General features: G+C 45.2%; 1 protein-coding gene across 1 annotated transcript in view; it reads right to left on the bottom strand.

Moving 5' to 3' along the window:
* Positions 1-1,306: 1,306 nt before the first annotated feature.
* LOC147750946 (Golgi-associated RAB2 interactor protein 1A-like) overlaps positions 1,307-25,196 on the bottom strand; it is a 226,189-nt gene continuing 202,299 nt past the window's right edge. The window contains exons 5-6 of the mRNA XM_086918856.1: positions 19,667-19,728; positions 1,307-1,588 (exon numbers count right to left, since the gene is read on the bottom strand). Of these exons, the coding sequence (XP_086774982.1) occupies positions 1,341-1,588; positions 19,667-19,728 (310 nt within the window). The 3' untranslated portion in view covers positions 1,307-1,340. The remainder of the gene's footprint in view (positions 1,589-19,666; positions 19,729-25,196) is intronic.

Here is a 25,196-nt window from a genome sequence, read left to right as displayed (position 1 = left end):
GTCCAGTGTTTGTGTCTAGGGGCTCTGGGCACAGCTGTGGAAAGACTAGTTGCTGGTTCCAATTCTCATTGTTCAGGCCAGGGGAACTGAGTTGGGTTCTACTTTACATGATTATTTCTCGATACAGGCCATTCACAGTCAGCATTATCAGTTTGCAGGTGCACACATAGAACCCACTGCTTCACCAACTGGAACTGCTGTGAAGTGTTATTATGGTCCAACCACAACTTTATTCTTCAATATATTTGGAAAAGTAAGGGCTTGATGAATGGTTTAAGGCATTCTTTGGTAATCCGCCACAATCAGTAAGACCCTACTGTAAGGGCTTTGGAGAAGACGGAATGTTTGTTTACCTCTTAAGTTTGAAATGGATATGCACAGGGTCCATAATGTCAAATGCAGTGAAGGGTAGGGCTGCTGCATGTCACCCTCACAAATCTGGACTATTCTCTGCAGGTTTTCAACATAATTAATGAGGCTGATATCCATGGTCGCTTCCAGTTACCTTGGCTGGCCAGCATGGCTTCTAGGTAGCACACTTCCTCTAGATGATCTCTACGCTGTTGGCAAGTTGTTGCTTTTGTCCTTTATGGTCAGGGACCCACTCCTCTCCAAGCAGTGGATTTGTATATTGTTGCAGTGATAAAAATCATGGCATGAGCCATAATAAGACAAATGGGAGTGTGGTCCCGGTTTCCCATGTAACAACCTTCATTCCTACTTGGGACATCATCTTTTATTTTTAGGCAGAAGTGATGTAAATGTAATTTGTACTTGTAAAGCGGCACTAATATCCCAACTGGGGTGTCCTGGCGCTGTAACGCATACCGCTGTGGAACCCTTCCTGGCTTTTTCCCTGTGAAAATGTCCACTCCTGGGCACCCCAAGGTGAAGCCAGGCATCCCAGCGCTGTTGGGGCCGTTGTGGAGATTAAGCAAGCTATTGCCCAGGGTTGCAGAGTAGGACCCATGATTAGAATAGGCACTGAGGCGAGAATGATCAGGTCCGAGGAAATTAAGCCCAAGACCCACCGAGGCGGGAATTGAACCCTGGTCCTGGGCCAGCCCTCTGCATCAGGGTCTGCCGCTCTAACCATTGAGCCACACTTCTCCACTGTGAGTAAGTCCTCTCGTCTGTATATCATAATGCCAGTGAGTCATATGCCATCATTTAAAGATGCAACAGACTTCGAACAAGTTGTTACACTAATATAAAGAAGTAGTAACATGTTTATCACAGAGTGTTATATTTTATTACTCACACATTATGAGGGAATGCTTGTGATAAAAAATAATGACATGGAGCTAGGTCACTGTAATGAAGTGAGAGAAGACAACTCATTATTGATTCGAATGGACAGGGTCAGTGCTTGTCTCTCCGAAAGCTATGAGACTGCTGAGACGAGAGAGCGGCATCATTCCTGTGGGTTCATCTCTCACCCAGAGTCCATGGTCATGAACTTCCGTCTCACGTGCAGGCTCAGCAGTAACTTTGTAATCTTCTCCAGAAATAAGCAGTGGCTTGAGTGGACCAATACCAATGCATTTATTACACTTTTTGCAGAAGCAATATCCCTTTTGGTGTTTTCCTGTGGAGCAGAAAAAGATGGTGTTTAGTGTAAGAGAAAGCAGAAGCTGGGTTTGTGAACTAAGCTTGTCAAGTCTATCTAATCTGCTCATAGTTGCCTTTAAACACAGCATCTTCTTGGGAGGAACCTGTTGAGTCACCAACCAACTGAGAGTACACATAGGCTAGCTAGCAGCAGAGTACAAAGTTCCCCAGAGATGGTGTGAATGCGTGGAGATAAGGGTGGGTATAGTTAATACTGTGACTGGAAGGGTTCCCTAGTCGGAACTTGGAGAGCCTCATACACCCATAGTATTAGGTGTGAAACACACCCTTACTGGAGGGTATCCAGTGTCATCATCGACTCACTGCCCCTCGACAGACCGGCGCTGCAATGTCTGCCGGAGTACCCACAGGTACTCTTTTAGCGGGGGTCTTTAGTTCCTTGCCGATGGTGGGTGTGAGTGAGGAGATAGCGGAGTGTTGTCAGTGTAAACGTGAGTGAAAGTAAAAAGGGTAAAACAGTCCACACTGAATTTTATTAACGTGCTGGTTCCCTGGTTAAAAAGGGTGAGAGGAGAACTAGAGACCGTAAAAGTGTACAGAACTCTAACTCAACCCCCTGGTGTGGTCAACATGTTTCTCGCCGAACGGCGATTCGTCAGGACCTAAATACAGTGCTACACAGAAAAACACATATGAACTAAATGCTCATTCATTATGTAGAAGGTAAATACAACCTCTCTCAGTCGGAGAAAAAGAGGGCCACGGGGTCCTGCTCTATTTAGGCGACCCTAGGGTGATTAGATAAGGCCTCGCAGCGTACTCCAGTGAGGCCAGCTCTATTAGGTTACTGGAACCTTGATTAAGGCGCTGGAACGGCGGGACACTTACCCCTCATGCTCGCGGCACCTGGTCAGTACACATAGGCTACCCATGAAAGCTGGAAGAATGCTATGCCAATGCTTTTTGCCAATGCTGTGCAACATCGGCAAAAAAGAAAGAAAAATGGCGCAATGACCCGCCGTTGTTGCCAGTAGCACCAGTTTCTAGGCACATGCATACCCTATGATGTGTGTGCCGGCATGCGTCACCATGCATGCACGTGCCTACATAATGATGCAGGCACCACTTTCTATTTTCCCATAGACTGATCTAAGATGGCACACAGTATATTAAAACAAAAATCCATTTTGGCAACAAATGAAAGCTGTGGGTCTGCAAAACAAACAACTTAAAAGAATGTATTTTCCGACAAAGGGTAGGGAGGCAAAGCAGGACCAGCTTGGGAAAGCAACAGCGTGTAGGGGGATAAAATAAAAATTAAGCTTGGTGGGTAGAGGTGGAGAAAAGCAGCACACGAGGGAGAGAGCAACACTGGGGGGTTGTGGGGAAAAGCATGTGAGAGACAGAGCAGCACATAAGGGAAAGAGCAATAAGGAGCACAGGTAGGCAGGTATTTGTTGGGGAGAAGCATACAAGGGAGAGGGTTCATGGTATAGCCCACCAAAGGTCTCCCACAACCGGGCAGCTAAAAGCTGTCAGGTACACGAGTGGGAAACCTCTACGTAACAGAGAGCTTCCCTCCAAATAGAAGCTTTGAAAGGGTCAACATATTTAAGCTCATTGCAAAAAATACAGTAATGAGGTCCCCACATGAGATGTCATCTCCCCGGTGTGCGCTATATGCCAGGCAGAGTAGGATTGAGACGATGCAAGTACCAGGGTCATCTCATTGTTCACAATGGCATGCATTACATTGCATACCAGTGTCAGATGCATTATGCAGGGAGTTTCATCCTTGCTTTGCCGTGCCAGCACACTGGATTTTACTATCAGTACCCTCCTTCAACAGTTGTGGAGCATATGGCTTAGTAGTAATGTTATCTTACTGCAGCTTGAGGGGCGTGGCTGAGCACAGCAAGATGGTGGACGCAAGTCCCTGAGGCACCGTAGTGGGGGCCCTGTAATCCACCACTATCAGCTGGACCTGAGGCAGGGAGGCCATCGGCAGTACTGTCTGGAGTACCCTTTTTTAGGTCTCGCCTGTCGATGCGCATGCGCATCGAGCAAGCGAGAGTATTGGCACTTATCCGCTCTTTATCCACACTGCAAGGAATCGTGGCGATTCCTTGCAGTGCCCGTGACTTTTAAGCTCAATGCGCATGCGCATTGAGCTTAAAAGCGCGTGCACGTCCGTCTTGGTTTACCCGCTCCGCCCCCTCCCCTTCCCGCCGTGTCGCATTTCTCCTCCCCCCTCCCCTCTCCTCCGTCCGTCTTGTTTGTTTAATTTAACCCGCTCCGCCCCCTCCCGCCGTGTCGCATTTCTCCTCCCCCCTCCCCTCTCTTCCCTCCGTCTCGTTTGTTTAATTTAACCCGCTCCGCCCCCTCCCCTTCCCGCCGCCTCTCCCTACCCGTCTTTTTGTTTATTTTCTTGTTGTTGTTGTTGTAAATCTAACCCAGTAATAACAGTGGGATGGAAATTGATTTTGGCTGTTCTTGGACGACTCCTAAACCTCCCTAGGTCATCACGGGCAGCTTGAGTGCATTATGATTTGCACGATTTCAAGGCAGGGCTGCCATTTGAAACGTAAGTGCCCTGTATTTTAAATTGATTTCGCTGAGGTTTAAACCCTCTTTTCGGACTACTCAGTCTTGTTTTTCACTTGAATATAAGGCGTGTGTGTGTGGAAACTTTGTCCTCCTGCTTCGATGTATATCTCCAAAAATACGTGGTTACTTGCATCGTTTGGTTCATTCTAGGTATGTTCTTAACTGGGATCTCTTGTGACAGTCCACGCGTTTTAAGTGGCAACCCCCATGCCAGATAGCCCCCTCCCTCTCCGTGACTGTGTTTTTATATTTTGTCATTTGGAAACTACTGCTACTCTTCCTTGATTAGATACGTATTTTCTGTCCAAGCCTTTTGGATAAAATGCTTGTATAGCCGCATTTCCAGCTTCTAACCTAATCGTTCATCAATTCCCTCAAACGTTTTGCGTTGTATATTTTCACACCTTTACCTACACGAATGTATGCTCTTAACATTCGTTGAGGATTATCGTTTTACTACATTTTGATTGAGTTCCCAAGCCCATTGCATTTTAGATTATATTTGGGATAGTTGCTAAACGTGTTTTTTGGATGCTTTGGTATGTCCACTTTTTAGAAATGGAATGAGAATGTAATTAGCAAGAAAGTGGACTGGGTGAATGGGTTACATGGGACTAAGTCACTTGAGTTTTACACCCCATCGGATCAAGATGTCACCTAAAGATTTGCATTTGCAAGGTTTGATTGGGCCAAACAATATTGCTGTATTCCTGCTGGAGTATATAGCATTATTTTGTTTCAGCCCTGTTGCAGAATATTGCACTTCTCTATTTTATTAATACCCCCTGTGTTTTGTGGCACAAACATTGAAATTGTGCTGCACACATTTGCATTTTTTTGCAGCAATATTTTGGAATTTTATTTTACTGATGTCCCTTAGTTTACCACAGTTTAAAGCCCCCAAAAAGTTATTCTCCTGTCATTAACTTACCCTGCCATAACCCTCCTATATCACCACCATCCCACTTGTCACCATCCTCAGCAAGCACCTCCTGTGATAGTGTCTTCCTCTGCCACCACAGTCATGTCATCACCTTTCCTTGCCATTCCCGTTATGTCACCACTCCTCCTCCCATGACCTGTCACTTAGCTTGCTCTGCCATCACCCTCCATGCTTCTCTGCCTTTACATCTCGCTAGTAATCATCTCGCTCTGTCCTAACCTCCCTCTATATCGCCTTCACCGTCCCGTTATCACACTTTTATGCCATTGCCAAGCTTTTCAGCCATAGTAATACAACATTGATTGGAACGCACAGTAAACACTTAATATTTTAGCTAATTTTGTGGTAACTCATCTTATACTGCATTCACCTGCCTTTTGTACAGCGTGCGATAACATTTTCTATTTTTATTGTGGCAGCCTATTTTATACAGTCTGTAATACACTGTTTAAACTCCTGGTATGTGTTCATAGTACTTTGTCAGACGGGGCCCTCATATAACCATAGATACACAATGCTATTCCCAGGTGCACCAACCAGGATTCAGATCTGCGACCCTCCGGCTACACTGACAGAAACCTGAACTGATTGCAATAACCAGCTGGGTTTTCCTAGCAGATCAATGCATTTCTCAAAGATGAGTCTAACTTGCATTTGTCATTTTAAAGTGTGTGCATCACGTGCTATATACAATTACCTCTAGGTGGAAGGCCAACAAAATAGTTCCCAAATATTTTGTTTGTGTCTGACCCGCCCCCTTTGTGTTCAGTATCAGTATCATAGTCCCATACATTTTTTAAAACTCTTTAACCACTGCTTATAAGTTAATAATCAAATTATACACTTTTGTTTTGTGTGTGCACCATATCACAGTAAGTTAAAATAAATATGCTGCACAGATAAGAGGCGGGTGCAGTGCTTGTGCTCTGCCCAATGATCATTTTAGGAGGGAAGAGGTGTGGAGGAAGTCCACGTCTTGCTTGTCCGACCTGCACGCATACCTGCAGTGAGAACTGAGCCTGTCCTATGCAGGTAAACAGTCTGTAAAATATGAAAAGGCGTGGACATAGCGGCAGCTATGACACTTAGACGCGCTGACCTGCTCCTGCAGAGAACAAAATTGTACTGATTTATTAATTTCGCTACTTTCAAAACAAAACCCATAAATCAAAAAAATGTCCCTTACAATACCAATAACTCAAAATTTCCTAATGCCAGACCTATTGCATTGCTGTGCGTCTCTCCTCTGCTGCACTCTCCTGCTCTCTAGAGATGTGGCCTAACCACCAGAACTGCAATCTAAGTAACGTAAATACAAAACATGTTGCATTCCAAATGCTATACGTGTCACATTCGCAAAAGTTAAAACTATTGACGTTGTAAATAACAAAGCTATCAATTTAGCTATTTTAAAAACCAACAAATAAATAAAAGATTTGTCATTTACAAAACCAATAGCTCCAACTTTTCTAATGCTCACCCTCACTCACCCTCACTCACCCTCAACACCTCACCCTCACTCACCCTCAACCTCACTCACCCTCAACCCCTCACCCTCAACAACTCACTCACCCTCACTCACTAACGCTCACCCACCCTCACCCTCACTCACCCTCAACACCTCACCCTCACTCACCCTCAACCCTTCACCCTCAACACCTCACCCTCAACTCCTCACCCTAACTCACCCTCACCCTCACTCACCCTCAACACCTCCCTCACCCTCACTCACCCTCAACACCTCACCCTCAACCTCAACCCCTCACCCACCCTCACCCTCACTCACCCTCACTCTCACTCACCCTCAACCCCTCACCCTCACTCACCCTCAACCCCTCACCCTCACTCACCCTCACCCACCCTCACCCTCACTCACCCTCAACCCCTCACCCTCACACAGTGCAATAGGTCTCAGACCATTTCAGTTAGAGCTTTAAGAAATGTTTATGGCTTTTTTTATTTGTAATTCTTTAGCATTGGCTACAGGAAACAAAAATGCTAAACATTTACAAAAAAAACCCATAAACAATTCTAAAAGCACTAACTCTAATGGTGCGAGACCTATTGCATTTCCAATGCTTGTTTGTCTCAGCGGCACAGTAGGGACCCGAGAACTCTTGCTGCTGGCTGTGCGACGATCGATCTTGAAGGCCAAGGGGGTGAGGCTCTGGTGGCAGGCCTCTGGGCTCATTGGAGCGGGTGGAGAAGGGCTAAAGGTGAAGACGGGAGCCCCCCCCCCTTATGCCTGGACTCCCCGAGAAGAGCCTGGGGAGTCCCGTCGACCATGCTGTGGTCCTGGTTCCAGCTCCATAGGAACGGACTGATGTGAGAGTGGGACCTTGTCATAGCGGGGGCCACCTCGTAGATCTGAGCGGCCTGGGAGCTCCCATTCCTGCTCAAGTGGCGATCCTGAGGGCTGTAGTAGTAGGGAGTCAGTGGCATGGCCTCTCTGCCCATCAGGTGGACAGGGCCTCGCCTGGGAGCAAGGAGCGGTTGTAGCATGCTTGGGCATGCCCCCTTTCCCTCCCCACCCTCCCACCCCGAATTGTTGAGCCTGTGGGTGCGGGATGACCTAGGAGTGGGGGAGGGGCGGGGGCTGCCAAATACACTGCAGACGGAGCAGCGGGTGGGGAGTTCTGGAATTTGTTTTGTTCTAGTGGAGTCTCTGATTGTACCTTCTATACGCTATACCTGGGGTTTCCCCATCGGAGGAGGGCTTATCTCCCCTATTTCCTCTCTGTTTTTTGTGTCGGATGACAAATTGAACGTTTCTCACTTGGAATGTCAGGGGGTTGGGAACAGCCGGAAGGTGGCACTCTGTTCATCAATATCTCTGAGGGGTACATGTGGCCTTCTTGCAAGAAGCTCACCTGGCGAAGGAGGAGCATTTGAAACATCAGAAACAATGGAGTAAGAAATGCTTTTGCATGACCTATTTGTCCTATGCCAGGGGAGTGCTCATATGGATGCGGCCATCTAAGGCATTTGAGAGCAACACAGTGGAGGTAGACCCAGAAGGACATTATGTGTTGTGTCAGGGGAGATAGGCAGTGTGGGAGTATTGTTGGAAGTCTGTGTTTGCCTAATGTTTCTTAGGCCAGGTATTTTGCATAAATATCTTCACTTTTGACCCACTAGTCCCACCTGCCCTGAATCCTTCAATTGTGTATTTGGCCCTGCACTGGATAGGTTTTATCCTCCTCTTCATCAGTTCCTCACGTGCGCGCTGTGTCATACTTTTGCAATGACACACACTGGTCCCTTGTGGATATCTGGTGTGCCCTGCAACCGGCCACAAAGGAGTACTCCTTTTATTTCCCAACGCACGATCTTCATGTTTGATTGGATTGCTTCTTTTGCCACCCAGCTTAAGTTAGTGGAGGTGGAATACGTGGGAAAAACTCTGACCATAATCCATTGCTGTTGCGTATGGGGTGGGGGTACCCCATACCACCGGTGCCCATCTGACATTTGCAACCGACGGCTTTGGAAGACTGTGTTCCGTGGCTCGATCCAAGCGACACTCATTACCTACATAACAGAAAACAGCAATACAGCCTCCACACGTATGGTAGAGTAGATGCTCTAAATATTGTGATCTGGGGACACTGTATACATACCTTAATAGGGTAAGGGATATGCTCAATTGGGAACTCACCCAAGTGCAGACCTTTTAACGAGATCTCAAGCGGCCGCGATGGGGAACGACGATGCCCAGGTTAAATTGGCTAAAGCCAGAACTTGCTCTGCTCAATGGACTGAATTGAGGTAATGCCCGGACTAAAAAGCTAACCAAGCCAAAATGCACGTGGATGGAGCTAAAAATGGCACCTACTGGTATGGTTGCTGAAGAGGGCATCCAACGTCTAGCTGGCGACCAATGTCTATGATCCCCTTGGTACGGTGGCTACCACACAGGAACCTATGCATAGTGTTTTCTGTAAGCACTACCAGGCACTTTACAACCCCACACCTCATTGCCAACAGCTCGGGGCCTAGAAATTCCTCCATGATATCCCATTGCCAGCAGTGCCTATGGACCACAGAGAAGCCCTAAATGGCCCAGTGTCAGAGCAGGAAATTAGGGATACCATACTGGACTTCCGTCTTAGGCAGCCTACCTATAGAATTATATAAAACACTTAACACCCTGCTGGCCACCAAACCGATTGAAATGTACAGTGCAGCCCTTTCTGCTGGTCAACTCCCTCCATCTATGAGGGAGGCCCTGTTGGTATCCCTCCCTAAGCCAGGACCGGACCTATTTGACATTTCATCTTATAGACTGCTGTCTATAATGGGTGGTGATTATAAAATCCTGAGAAGGGTACTGGTAGTGCGTGTGCTGAAGCACCAGACAATGCTGGTCCACCATGACCAGAATGGTTTTATACTAGGCAGGTCTATGACCCTCAACATTCTCCAGCTGCATAGAATTTTGGAGAAGGCTCCAGTGCACCGGTTATACTTAGCCTGTCTACTCCTGGGCTTGGAAAAACATTCCCCTGGACTGGGACTATATGTTTGCAGTGTTGCAGAAAGTTGGCGTAGGGGATAGACTGTACCGAATGATCAAGCTTCTATACACTGAACCATTAGCAAGGGTGAAAATCGATCACAGAATTTCCAACTCCTTCCTCATTAGCAGGGCCCCACGCCAAGGATGACCCCTCTCTCCATTAGTATTTGCCTTGGTGATGGAGCTTCTGGCACATTACCTTTGGCAGTCTGCCGTGGACTGGGGTGTACAGGTTGACAGTGAGACTCTTGCAGTCTCCCTGTACGCCACCGACATCCTTGTGTACTTAAAAGATGATTGGGATGGTGTGGATGAGACCGCCCCCAATCCTTTCCAAATTCAAAGCTGCCTGGGGGTAAACTGGGCCAAGACTTGTCTATTCCCACTGCTCCCGGAACGTCCCACTCATACTGTTGTGGTCGTCACTCATACCATAAGATGGAAGCTGCACACCTTTCGGTACTTGGGCATGAATATTTACCATACGACCTGAGATTTACTTGATGTCAACCTCCAAAGGCTATCTCCTCTCTACAACCTCATATTGCCTTTTGGTGCTCCCTCCCCCTTACAGTGCAAGGTCAGGTGGCCATCTCCAAAATTGTAATGCTGCAACTGCTTTTATACTTCAATTTGACAATCCCTATCCCCAGCAGCACCTTTCATATGGTGAATGTAATTCTGGGGGGCTTGGTGTGGGACAAAGGAAGGCTGAGGTTGGCTCTCCCCAAACTGCAACGGCCAACTGAGAGTGGAGGGCTGGCACTCCAGTGTTCGAGCATTAGTCTTTGATGGCACAGTTCCAATGGCCGGCACCATGACTAGCTGGGGGCGAAACGTGATGGGGGTGAGATCGGACGCGGGGACAGGAGCAATCAGTTTTGTCCAGGAACTGTTCCTCCTTGGCTCAGTGTTGACGGTGCCATCTAACAGGCTCCTTTGGGTGGCATCATATGCCATCACCGAGTGCTGTGGATCACGCCCGGTATAACGTTGTACACACCTGAGATCCTGCTGCGCTCTAGTCTAGCTTTTAGAGATGCTGCATTTCGGGAGGTGTTGGCACTATGGGGTGCTGCGGGGGTCTGAACCGTGGGCGACTTATTCCAGCACGAAGCGTCATCTCATTTGACCTGTTGACAGAGCAAACAGGGCTCCCAGCGGGCCAGTCCCTGACACATAGATGCCTTTCAAATTGAACTGGAACGTATGTGGGGAACCATTGACACCAAGCCCACTCCAGACCCCTTGACACCAGTTCTCCACACAATGCGCATCGTTTGATACCCTGGCTTGCAAAAGCCCTCTCACATACAACACACCACATACATGCCTCTCTCATACAAAACAAGAGGCACTGGCACCCTTGCATCAACACTGGCAATGCGACATTGGGTGCTGTCTGTCACAGAAGGAAAGGAACAGAGCCTTGGTAAACTTGCGAAAAGTCTCTTGTAGCGCCTGCTTCCAGTACTTTCAGTTTAACATACATTGAGTCTACCTTACAACAGTCAAATTGCACAAAACATACCCTACAGCATCCCCAAACTATCTCTCGATGTCATGCCCCTGTGGCAGACATGATACATATGTCCTGCTCCTGTCCGAGTGCTTGTGCGCTTTGGACGGAAGTATGTACAACCATAACCTGTGTTACAGTTGGCCTGTGATTGGACAGAGCGGATAGCTGTATTTTGGGTCTTTATAAGCGCCAACAGATGGGGGTGTCACAAACTGCTTTATTGATTTGGCATTGCTGTTAGCGCGTTGACTGATACCGATGCACTGCAAAATCTCTACGCTCCAGGGCACGGAAAACCGGCGCGAGGCAACCATAAAATGGGGCATGGCAGATGCCCCGGCGAGAGGAGATCAGATGAAGAGACCCATAGCGGCTGCATGGGATACGTTATTGTCTATTCTCCAAGGGACCCTTGACAGCCTTTCTCACCCCTGCCCCAAGTACCATAATGGGTGGGTGGCCCCGGACTTTTACCGCCCTAATTTGCTAATACCCCCTCTCCCCCCAGAGAACTCTGGCGTCTCTAGTCTCTATAATGTGTCTCTGTTTCTTATTTTACTGTCTTCGGTGGAATGGGGTTATAGGCTCATGTTCTTTGTTTCTAGTTAGGTTGCAGAAGAATGAACTAACATGCCATCATACTCCTGTACTATGTATTGCTATTGACACATTTGCAGCACAAGGCTGAATCTGTATTTTTAGATCCATACAACATTATCAGCTGCCGTTGATAATGCAAATCTTTAAAAAAGATGGTTTGAAAAAAAATTCTTCTTACTGTAGCTAGGAGATGCTTCAGCTAAAAACACTCAGATATATCTTAATTGCTTTCTGCAGGTACTTGACCCTCTTAATAAGGTTGACACCCCAGGTCAGTTTGAGCCTGTTTGGCTGCCCAGCTTGGCTTCTAGGCGGCTTGCTTCCTAGATATGAGTTCCATACAAGTTTCAGTCAACGGGGTGTTGCTCTTTTCCTTTCTGGCTGGGGACCTGATCCTCTCGATGCCGTCCAGCGCAATGGTGGACTCGCAGGTTGTAGAGTCCAAAGGGTCGTTTTGGGGGTGGGAAGAATGGAGCAAGCGCCTGGACCGTCCCTACATTCTAGAAGCCCCAATCAAATAAGGTACCATTGTGTTGGGCTCTGATATCATACTGGGAGTCCCCTGCTGGTCTCTCTGCTCCAATACCCTGAACTTTACCACCACAAGCGTGTCAGGTAACCCCCTACCCTTAGGGAAACTTAAGGATCAGTTGTAATGTTATTTCAGTGCAGCTTGGAGAATAGGTAGGGAATAGCAGCTTTCCACCTGCAGGCATCAACAAATATCAATGCTCATAGGCGCAGGGCTAGATCAAAGTTTCAGTAGGAAGGATTGAGTAATGTCAGAAATAATTAGACTTTTAATCCCATGGTGTGAGTGATATGGCATCCCTCTTCAACTTTACTCCCAATGCTATAGCCTAATTAATAATCCAACTACTGTTTCTGGTGTCACAGCATCTAAGCCATAAAATATCTATGTCAATTTTAAATCAGACTACAGTCTTTAAACCCATGCAGATATGCCTAAGCTAGTGAAATATTTGGATATAATGGTGCATCAAAATTAATTGGAGGTGATAAGCTGCACTGATGGCACAACAATAAGAATTGCCTGATAACATTGAGAGATGAATCACACTTCCAGTGACTCTGGCCAGCAGAATGGACATAGGGAAAATGGTGGTACTCCCGAAGCTGCTATGCTTGTTGCAAAATATCTCAATAGTTCTCACTTGCCCTTTCTTTCATGGTATGCATAGCTTAATGCTAAAGCGACTGTGGGCAGGGAAGCAATCCAGAATTAAATGGCCTATGCTGATGCTGCCATGTGAGCAGGGCAGCAGGGGGGCCCAGGCCTGGAGCTATATATATTATATATTTGCAGAGGCTCAGTCTGCACACTGAATTTGCCACACCAGATAAAGATACAGGTGCTCCCATGGTGCTTCTGGTAAAATGGTTCGAACCTCACACCAGAAGAGGCTTTGATATAGAGTCAGTAGGCTTGACACTGCACTCACACAATGGTTAATAAACCGTCGTCAAATTCTATTTATGTATTGCATCCCAGTGTTATCCTTGTGGAGTGGTGCGACTGGCTGCCTTCTATGCTGGACAGAGGGGTAATCGGCCAATTGCAGAGAGTAAATATAAGGAATATGGGAAAGCTGTTCCGTGAAGGTACTTTTAAGTCCCTTTATCAAATACATGATAGTAATCCAACCTTTGAGACACTGAACATCTTCCTGTATTACAGAATATGGGAGACACTTCAAAATGTCACAACAAGCTGTCCCGCTGAGCCAGGATCCCTCAGTGTGATAAAAAATGTTGTACAAAAGGAAGGCTCCAAACAAACTGGCAAATCATTACACGGACAAAGCAGACACATTGGAGTCGTACTTAAAACAGAAACAAAGCACCAGCACTAACCCTTGTACAAAACAACAATCGAAGAATACTCTAACCCAGCCTCTCCATTCCTTCCAACAAATCTCACACGATGAATTTATGGACCTGGTAAAAGCAAGCAGGCGTGCCGGCAGCCCTTCTGACCCCTGTCCACCACAAACTTTCAAGACAATTCTTTTAACAACCTCTACTGCCACTCCAGTAAGAAGAATCATCAACGATTCCTTAACTACCTGAATATTTCCAGAAGAACTCACAAAGTCACACATACGCCCTTAACTGAAGAAAACAAACTAGGACTTCCTGAACCCTGACAACTACAGACCCATTGCAAATGGAACTTTCCTGAACAAACTGATAGAAAGAGCAGCGTTCGCTCAGATGTCACAATTCATTGAAGAGAATTACATACTTTCAGACTTCCAAATAGGATTCCGTCAGGGAAGAGGCACTGAATCTGTCCTCCATGCCATCTGGGATGACCTGAAGAATACAGTAGACTGCGCTAGTCCTCTTGGACCTCTCGGCTGCCTTTGACATGGTTGACCATGACAATCTGAAACCAAGAATCTATGAAGCCGGCATAGAGGGAACTGCTTTAGACTGGATGACGTCTTACCTTTGAAACAGAACTAATGTCATCCATACCCCACCTTTCTCATCCAAACCATACTCAACAAAAACAGGGGTCCCTCAGGGTTTTATCATCTCGCCCAAGCTTTTCAACATCTACATGAAGTCATTACCGGTACTGATCAATCAATTGCACCTCACGTGCTAAACTATGCAGATGACACGCAAATACTCCTTTGACTGGAATGCCCCAAAGACATTGGAAAATCCCCAATTTTCAGTTGCCTCAGAGCCGTGGATCAGTGGATAACTTGGAGCCATCTCAAATTGAATGCTTCCAAAAAGGAAATACTCATGTGTGGCGATTGGAAACATTATGACCTGCTTGCCGTCTGGCCTGATGAACTGGGATCACTGCCTAAAGTATCGAGGGAAGTAAGAAACCTCGGCATGACCATGGACTCCAAGCTGTTGATAAATGCCCAAGTGGAAAAACTAGCAAGATCAAGCTTTGTCACTATAAAAATGCTGCAACAAATTTTCTCTGATTTGGGATTTCCACACAAGGTCCAAGCTACTATCTCCCTTTTGTCCAAACTAGATTACGCCAGTAGCCTCTACCACGGATCAACTTCAACGACCATGAAAAGACTACAACGGAGTCAGAACTTGGCTACCAGACTACTCTTGCATATCAAACCGCAAGACCACATCTCACCTGCCTTGAAAGCCCTGCATTGGTTACCGGTTGCCAGAAGATCCACGTTCAAGCTACTTTGTATCACCCACAAAGCAATACATGGAATGGGACCGCTTTTCATCAGGAATAAAATCACCAAACACATTCAACAAAGGAACCTCTGCTCTAAAGGGGCATCTCGCCTCAAAATCCCAAGATATAAGAAAAAAACATGGGTGGCAAATCCTTCTCTGTTCAAGCAACCAAACTATGGAACTCTTTACCCCCAACATAACATCCACCGACAACCACCTTATCTTCAGAAAACTACCCCAGAATTGGCTCTTCCCCACATAAGAACCATATGCACACAGAAATTTACAGCATATCCCTCTGTATATGAGCATTTATTTTCACTATAGATATGTACCTATCCTTGTGTATTGCTTTGTAAAAACATGCAGAATAATTATGTTAAAATAAAAAATAAAAATCATCTTTGGTCTACAATTACTTGCTTCCATTGTGCATCTATGTACCTTCCATGTACTTGGATCTGTGTTTCCGTTACTTTTCTCCTGAAAAAACATATCCAATGCACTACCATGTTTCTCATCCTGTACCTCTATCAATATCTTTAATCTACATATACTTACCTCCTTTATGCATCTATATACTTTCAATATTCTTATGGATCTATATATTTATCACTGTCTTCCAATTTAGCATTTCCAATGCACTACCCTATTTCGCAGCCTATACTTCTCTCAATATATCTTCTAGTCGAACTTTCTGACTTATCTCAAACTTCTTTCTACTACTCTTTCCAGTGCACTAACCTATCACTCACCCTATACATCTATCAATATATCCTCTACATCCACTCTGTCATTTATCCCAAACCCCATACCACTACTATGATCCCCAAAATAACCCTTTCTAGACTCTTTTCTACTCTACCCTTCCTTGCATCATCTGACACCTCTTTTACTATACCGATCCCCCAAAGAAACCTTTTCTAAACTCTTCCCTCTGACTCTTCCCCTCCAAAAACCATTTTACCCATCCACAAACCTCCTCCTACTACTATTTTTTTTTTTGAAGACGTTTATTATTGTGAAAAAAATGCAGCACATATAGCAAAGCCTACAACCCTGCGGGCCGGCTGCAAGAAGTCCGTGCATTGTTGGGGCATAGGGTACAGGGGAAGGCATTATGCAGCGTCTCGTTCGTTGTCTGGCGTGCCTTGTCACAAGTAGATTATGCATATTCTTCACATGTTGCACACGATCATTTCTATAAACCTCCTCCTACTACTATGACCTAAAAAACAAATTCCTTCACTCTTCTATCCCTCCACTATCCTTTACAATCAAAATAACAGACTAACATGTTCACTTCTCAAATTCCATATTCCACTACACTAATTCACCACTAATCCTTTATGGGTTCCAGAGTAGCGTGCTACTCGCCAATAAAGCGTTTCAACACCCCATCAGGGTTACAAGAGCTATATAAATGCAAACATTTTCCCTTTTCTACTCCTCCCAACCCTTATCAATCCAAATAACTGACTGACATATCCACCACTCAAATTAATTTTATGTTTCACCATACTAATTCAACACTAATCCTTATGGATCCCAGAGTAGCGTGCTACTCACCAATAAAGCACTTCAAAACCCCATCAGGGGTAGCAAGCGCTATACAAATAGAAACCTCTTTCCCTCTTCTATCACGCCACCTACCCTTCTCTATCCAAATAACTGACTAACATCCACCACTCAAATTAATTTCATGTTTCACCATACTAATTCAACACTAATCCTTATGGATCCCAGAGTAGCGTGCTACTCACCAATAAAGCGCTTCAAAACCCCATCAGGGGTAGCAAGCGCTATACAAATAGAAACCTCTTTCCCTCTTCTATCACGCCACCTACCCTTCTCTATCCAAATAACTGACTAACATCCACCACTCAAATTAATTTCATGTTTCACCATTCTAATTCAACACTAATCCTTATGGGTTCCAGAGGAGCGTGCTACTCACCAAAAAAGCGCTTCAAAACCCCATCAGGGGTAGCAAGCGCTATATAAATAACAAACCTCTTTCCCTCTTCTATCACGCCACCTACCCTTCTCTATCCAAATAACTGAATAACATATCCACCACTTAAATTACTATATTTCACTATACTAAGTTTAAACACTAATCCTTTATGGGTTCGGAGTAGCGTGCTACTCGCCAAAAAGCGCTTCAACACCCATCAGGGGTAACAGGTGCTATATGAATGCAAACATTTCTTCCCCTTCTATCCCTCCGCTATCCTTCTCCCTCCAAATAACTGACTAATATCCACCACTCAAATTACTTTCATATTTCACCATACTAATTCACCACTAATCCTTTATGGGTTTCTGGAGTAGCGTGCTTCAACACCCCATTAGGTGTAACAAGCGCTATATAAATGCAAACCTTTTTTCCTCTTATATCCTTCTACTATCCTTGCGAATCCAAATAACTGACTAACCTATCCAGCACTTAAAAATGTACTTACAGGTTTCACTATACTAATTCAACACTAATCATCTATGGTTCCCGGAGTAGCGGGCTACTGTCCAAAAAAGCGCTTTGACACCTCGTATGGGGTAGTATGCGCTATACAAATGCAATTACAATACAATACAATGTAAACTGGATAGTTTGACATAGAGTATTACGCCCTCAGCGATTTCCAAGAAACTTCGCAGACGATAACTGATTATTGGACGTGACATCCCTGAAAAGCAGTAGATTTCTTGCCACTCGGCTATAAAGAATGCAACTGTAAATTGTAGACAAGACTTATTCAATTTAAATGTATTCAAAGAATTTACTGTACCTCGATTGCGCTATGTAGATATGGCCTTAGAGAAGATTTTAGGTGCTGCTGGTGCCGTACGGAAGGGGCATACTTCATGTATCTGGCTTGGTGGTGCCCAGGTACATGGGCCAATTGGAAGCATTTATTTGTAGAGCGAGGTAAAATGATAAATCAGAGAGTTGAACCCAGCGCCCTAATGGAGTAGCTGCGTAGTGAAAAGGACTACTTGCACTAGTAAGAAAATGTATGGTAATGCCTTGCTGTTGTCAACGCGGCGAATAGTGATGTGGTGCGGGAGAGGCCCTCTCCCCACAGTCAGTACATGGATTTAAGATCTCGCATCTGGCAACACCGTATCAGATACTCTCTTTACTATTACGCCAGTCAAAGCACAGCCTGGGGATGTCTGATCGCCCTTGCAAATATATCTACTGCAATTGAAGCATGATAGTAATGATGGAGGTTTTAATAATGATGCACATTAACTACATGCACAGAATTAATGGACTGCACTCCCAAAGGGTAAACTTGGGTTTGGTGAGACTGGGCGCCTCTTTATTATGCACACATTTGGAAATAGTGCATCATTTGTATAAATGACAATTTATGAATGTTGAAATAACGTCTTATATTTTTTGCCCCTGGACTGCACTGAGAGTTGTGGCTGTTGCAATGAGCTCACTCAATTTAATATGATAATTAATTTTGTATCTGTTTATTTTTCAAGGATAAACAATCAAAAACACGCAGGTGTTGAGTCTTAATCAACAAATGTATTATAGTAAACTTACTATCTCTGCAGTGTTTAGTTAAATCCCTTACCTTCTGTTCGCTTCAGCTATACCACAATACTCTGTGGGGTTAAGCTGTATCATTTACTACCTCTGGGGTTAAGCTGTATCCTTTACTCTCTCTGCAGGACTAAGCTGTAGTCCTTGCGCTTTGTGATGGGTTGAGCTGTATCGCTTACTCTGCAGGGTTCGGGTCTACCCTGTACGTTCTCTGCAGGGTGTACTCTAGCAACTTAAGCCGGGGCTTCCAGTGGGCCCAATTTGGCTGTGAACTGTGTTGCACTTGAACTTTATTGTGTGTTTACAGGCCTCTTCCGCTAGCAAGTCTTCAGAAAAACTGCTAATAAAAACACTGTAGGGCATACAATGAAAGAGGGTTGTAGGCTAGGATTGGCATGCGCAGTGAGGGAAACTGAGAAAGAGAAATAATGACAATAGGGGAAAAAACACAGAGATAGAGCGGGTAAGACAGAATAAGTAAGGAGGAGAGAAAACAGATGGGTAGAAAAGATCAACAAAGAATGTTAGGACGAAGGGAGTGTGAACAGAAGGAAAGAGTGCAAGAAAAGTTGGAAAAAAGGGGAAGGTAGGATGGAAGGTGAAACAATGAATGAATAGGTGGAAGGATAAACAGGTTGACAGATGAAAGGTCGAAAGGATGAATGGAAGACTGAAAGGCTTGACAGGTAAGTAGGTAAGAAGGTGAATGGGTGGACGGATGGAAAAATGAACAGTTCAAGAAGGATGACAGAGCAGATAGAAGAATGCATGAATATAAGAATGGGTGGCTGGATGGAAAGGCGAAGGGAACAGAGGGAGAGCTGAAAAGATGCAAGGATAGAGATGGATGGCTGGATGGCTGGAAGGAGGGTTGAGGGGTGAAAAGCGGCGCTCTTCTAAGGAAGGTCAAGTTTGCTCACTCCGCATGCTCGGTATGAGTAGAGAAACATTTTAAGTGGGGGGTGCCTTAATTTTCTAGCTACTCCCTTGGTTTACCCTGCATCCCTTATTGTCTGTGGGGTTTGGGTGTATCCCTTATCCCTTCCAGGGTTCAAGTGTACCCCTCCTGCCTTAAGGGTAAGCTGTACTCCTTAATTTCTGTGGGGTTAAGCTGTACTAGTTACCGTGTCAGAAAGTTACCTGGGATTCTGGGTTCCTGGTGTTTATGGTCGGTCATCGTTGCCTCTAGTGCATCTTCAGGACTGTGGAATGGAGAAGAACAGATAGCATCATTGAATCCAAACAATGAAGACAGGCATTTCTGGAAGGAACTGCCTCAAGAGCAGTTCCTGCAGTTTCTTTACCTTTATTCAAAACCCTACATCATTAAGCAATAAGGAAGAACATTTTAAGAAAGTGTACTGGAATATTAAGTAGATAATTAAGCAGACAGCGATAAAGCAGGCAGTGCACCTCACTGAACTATCTTCTTATGGTTGATCATTAGTGAACTGCATTCAGTGCTAACTCAATAGTCTAAAAATATGTTTAAATAGTAGCTGTTCTGTCCCTGTTCTCCAAATACCATGTGCATTTGAAACCAAGGCATAGGTGTAACTGAGACACACCACGATTCACATGGCGTACCTTTGTCCGAGTCTGTACTCTTCCTCTTTATATTAACTAGGGGACCTCATACTGGGTGAGACCACTTGGAAAAACAAAGCAGGTTAGTTGCAAATGATGCCCCAAGTTATGCCCATGCTACCGGTTCATGACACATCGCTCGCACCCAAACATAGGGCCACTCAGCAGGGTTACCAGGGAAGGTTCCTGCAAAAAGAAATCATAGCTGGGGTTGGCACAGGGGAGCTTGCAAGACCAGTGCCAATAGAGGACCCCACCTGCAGGAATTTATCCAGCCTTGGTGGCTCAACTTGAGTATTTGGAAATGTAACACATTTCTCATCACTTAATCGTCACCTTAGTCAGTGCTTACCATTGTCCAATTTTGAGATGACACACTTCAAGAATGCCGTTCATAGAAGTCCCTGAACTTTCTTCCAAGAGAAGTCATGCAAGAGTACACTGACTTCTATTCTTACAGCCCTGTCTTTAAGCTGTTTCTTATGCTTCGTCTGATCTTTCCTAGCTTGGCAGTACTGTTAGATCAGAATGGTTGACAACGGGATACCACGGAGGAGGAGTAGGGTTAATATTGCAAGCCTGGCTGCCCAACAGCATTGCTGCAGCTGCAGAAGTATTGTGAGAAGAAGCATTGGGGCAGGTTCAATACCAACATCCAGAAAACAAACAATGGGCTCCTACTGCTTACTCTAGACGAGCGCTTGCTGCACTGATCAAAGGTAGTCTTATATAGAGAGGGAGGCAATAGTGATCTTAGGGGCTGTCGACATTTCCCTGTGTATCTGTAAGGCAACATTCTCTAGGTGCACACTAATCACAAGCCTGAGAAGAGTGAATGGTGTACATGTATGGCAACAGTTTCTAAGTGCACACTGATCACAACCCTAAGATAATTAAATGTAGAAAGCATTCTACGACACCGGCTTCTATCACTTTGTTGCCTTCCTGACAGGCGTCATCTACTTATGGAGAATGCCCTAACCAAATGCCCTTCCGTTGAACTGAGGTACTTGTCTTCTGCTGATAAACAAGTAGCCAAGCCAGAGCAAATGCCCTTACGTTGAACTGAGGTACTTGTCTTCTGCTGATAAACAAGTAGCCAAGCCAGAGAAGACAATTGCTGTCCATGGGATACTATTGAGAATGTGAATGGAGAATGGACCCTCATTCCAAGGGAACCAATTTGCCTCCTACCTGACGCCCAATCAGACTTAATCATCTGAAGACCAATTCTTGATGATTCCCGACTAATGGAGAAGTAGAGAGGTTCATGGGGGCACTGAACAAGGTTCAGAGGTGTGCAAAAATTGTAAATGATGATGCTGAGTGGGCCATTTACATCCTTTTACTTATAATTCTAAAAGGTGTATGTGTAAATCAAGCCCCAGGTCATGCCCCTACTACCCGTGATGGACACTGCACCATTACAATAGACACAGTGAATTACTGCCTACTTAGTACTCGGATGCCATGTTGATGAGATGCGCTTAAGGATAGACACTGGAAATTGACTTTGGAAACTCAAGGAAAGAAAGAAAAAGACTATAGCAACGTAATAGGAATCTCTGAATTTCCAGAGTTCTGACACTGTCCTGAGAAAATTGTTAAATATAAGAATATTCCCGTTACTCAGTCATGAATTTAACAATGCCTCCTTGGTCTAACGCCTAGGGCAGCCCGACACAGAAGGGACAAGAAAAAATGGCACCATGCAGATGTGATATTACTTTGTTAGTCCATCTCTAAGAACAGGCATCAATGTGATACTGTCATGATGGCGGCCCATCCCAATGTTTTAGTATAAGTTGCAGTTGATGTGGAGCCACGTGAGTGTTGGTGTTCATGAGCAGATTACTTCTGCGCCAACGAGGAAATCCAGCCCAGCTGAGATCTTTTAAAACTTTTCTGAACATTTTGTCTTCAGAGCGCCATGCACAACATCCAGCTCAAATCTGCAAGATTGCATGAGGTGTTCGTCATGAGGATCTTTATGCCAGGAGTACAATGACCTTTCAAGCGGCTACTAGAAGCTAGAAGCAGTACTGCAGAAATCTAGTGTGCCTTAAACATGCCTTGACTTCTATTCTATAGGTTCCAAAATAGACTCAATCCCTTACTGCAGACCAATCTGAGACTCATATATAACCTGTGGACAGAGAACTGGATAAACTCCCTTAATGCATGCTCATTAATTGCAGCACGAGCTAACACATTACTCTTGTCCTAACCGCATAAATCCCACTGTACGGCATTAAGCAGTTGTACCATCTTATTTCCTGGTAGCTTCATATGTGTGTTTGGCTCCGTAAGGGCAGTACCAGCTCCTATTGTTACTCATCGGCATGTGCCAGAGTGAGTGTAGCTCCAGTTTGCATCTTGTCATCCTTCTGTGACATGTTGAGAGGGACGAGGCATTGAGCCTTCAGAATAGCCTCCAATGACAACTGACTCTAGTGTAGGATTCCTTCAGCAAATTATACTTTCCTGCTGAATTCTGCAAACAATGCAACTTTCACCACTGAGCCCAAATTGGCGTTAGCTTTTCTGGCGACACCCCCGTCATCCAGCTTGCTGTACAATACTCATCTGATTTAACTGGCTGTATGTGATCGAGACTAAGAACCAACCTGAGGAAACCAGTTGACTCTTTCTAACTCAAGTCTCTGAAATGTTCAAACTGAATGGCATTTACTCGATTGATGTTTCCCTCTTAGAGGTTGCCTTTTATGTCGAAAACTTATTTTCAAGCAGTTATTTTGGTTAAATCACATTAAACCCTTTCTTCCTCTTGTCTCTTTTTTTTCCAGGGTTAACCCTGGACGATCCTGTTTCCCACTTCTTTCACAATTTCTAGCACTGTTACCTCTATGCTCCAAACTATTAACACATGGGTGAAGCAGAAGATTGGCTTATTTAGAAATCAGGAGACTCCTAGCTGGCTGAAGCCAACGAAAATCTAATAAGGCGAGAGAAGTCACAGTCTCATACCTATTTCATCTTACTGTAAGCCGGTTAGAGCCAGGAACCTGTAGATTTGTCGCCTTTTGTTCAAGCCAGACTCAAAAATGCCTCAGACTCAAACTAAGCTTTGCCCAGCCTCAAATAGGGTAGATGGTCTCTTTGACTAGAACAGGATTTATCCAACTGAACAAAAAAGTCTATATGGGACAGGTGTTGCCATCTTTGGCATTGACAGATCAACTCTAATCCAAACCTCTTAGGTCAAACCCAGACAAGGTGGCAACCTTAGTTACGTATACCGTGGCAACATCTTCCTGTTGAACCAGGATTAACTTCTGTGTTTGTCATAGCCATGCAAAATAGGATTCTAGGTTAGACAACGAAAGGAGGTTCATGTAATCTGGTACGAATAATGGTAATACTGAGTTAGTGGTTCTTGTGCAGGTGATTTCCCTACTCCCGTATCATGTCTGTTAGACTTGCCTTAGTGCACAAATGTAACTATGAGAGAAGTAATGGAGTCCAGCGAGCTTGTGATAATCCCTATCTATGCAACAGATGGACCTCGGTGTGTAGGAAGAGCTTCAGATTGTTCTAACATTTGATGCACAAACTGATGTGTAAAGAGACAGAGGCGCTTTTGACAATGGCTCTCTTCCAGCCAGGAGGGACCACTCCCTGAAGAAGCGAGGCGTTAATAAGGTCAGTGACTAGTGTGGCGATGGTGGGTGCAATCATTTTTAGGATCCGCATGGGTACCGGGTCGCTAGGAGAGCCGCTTTTGATGATGGCCAAAGTTTTGAGTACCTCGTCCACTGACACTGGACCAAGCGTATCCAGCTGAATGGCTGGTTTTGCTGGATGACAGCTTAAGTCTATTCCGTGATTGACTTGGAGCAGGGTAGTTAAGATATTCTGAATTTTAGCATCAAAGTAGTTCGCCAATTTGTTGCATTTAGCCTCAGAGGTGTCTTGAGCCAAAGGGAGGTCCGGCACCTTGAGCAATTCCTTAACGACGAGGAAGGTTTCTCTAGAGGAGTTGGAGGAGTTTTTAATTCTTTCATCGAAGAAATGCCTCTTAGTGTTGCGCAGGGCCGTCTTGTATGTTCTCATGGCGGTGCGATATTCATCTTTTTTGGATCTCGCCCAGTCTTTCCTCCAGGAGCGCTCCAGTTTTTTACATCCTTTCCTTAATAATTTCAGCTCGGGTGTATACCAAGGGGCAGAGTCAGCTCTCTTCTCCTTTTTCTGAGTGCTTCTCTTGGGAAGAATAGAGTCGAGTGAGTTGGTGAGCCAGTTAGCAAGGTTCATGTCTGCAATCACAGGGTCAAGAGCAGGGGGGGGGGTTAGGACTGTTCTAGTATGGAGGTCCAGTCTTCAACAGAGAGTTTGGACCAGGCTCTGTCCATGACACGCGTCTTGGAGGGTTGGGGTGGCATGGCTCTAATTTGCCAGAAGAGAGGGACCAAAAAGTGGTCAGTCCATGGGATAGGGTGGGGAGGTGTGGCTTTCAGCGCGTGGATGTTGGTGAAAATCGGGTCAAGCAGATGACCTTTGTTGTGTGTCGCCTCAGAATTGACAAGTCTCAGCTCATAGGAGGTAAGGTCAAGGTGGAGATCAGTCGCCACCGAGGCTTGGGGGTCAATGAAATGGAGATTGAGATCTCCCAGAATCGTGAAGTTGGGGGCAGAGGCTGCTAGTACAGTAACGGTTTCTATCAGGGCACTAGTGAAGCGATTGGGGCATCCCGGTGGGTGGTATACGAGTAGGCCAGAGAGGTAGCCTGTGGGTGATATTTGTATAGAGAAATGACAACTCTCACAGTCTTCGATGCCGCTATCTTTTGCCCTGCATACAAATGTATCCCTATATAATATGGCAAGACCGCCTCCTCAACCAAGGGGCCTGTTCTGGAAGTGGATTAGGAATCCTTGGGGCAGGGCACTTACGATGTCGGCTTCAGAATTGAGTGTCAGCCACGTTTCCGTAAGGAACAGGATATCTAGCTTGTGGTCCTGGATTAGTAGATTAATCTCTAAGGAGTGTTTCGGGAGGGATCTACAGTTCAGGAGGGCCATTTGAAGGGAGTAGTGTTCAACAGTAAGGGGGGGTGAGCTGCATA

This window comes from Lissotriton vulgaris, chromosome 1_1 (genome assembly GCF_964263255.1).
Source record: "Lissotriton vulgaris chromosome 1_1, aLisVul1.2, whole genome shotgun sequence".
Classification (NCBI taxonomy): Eukaryota; Metazoa; Chordata; class Amphibia; order Caudata; family Salamandridae; genus Lissotriton; species Lissotriton vulgaris.
Note: the sequence above shows the minus strand (reverse complement) of the source record. Positions and strands in the feature narration are given on the sequence as shown.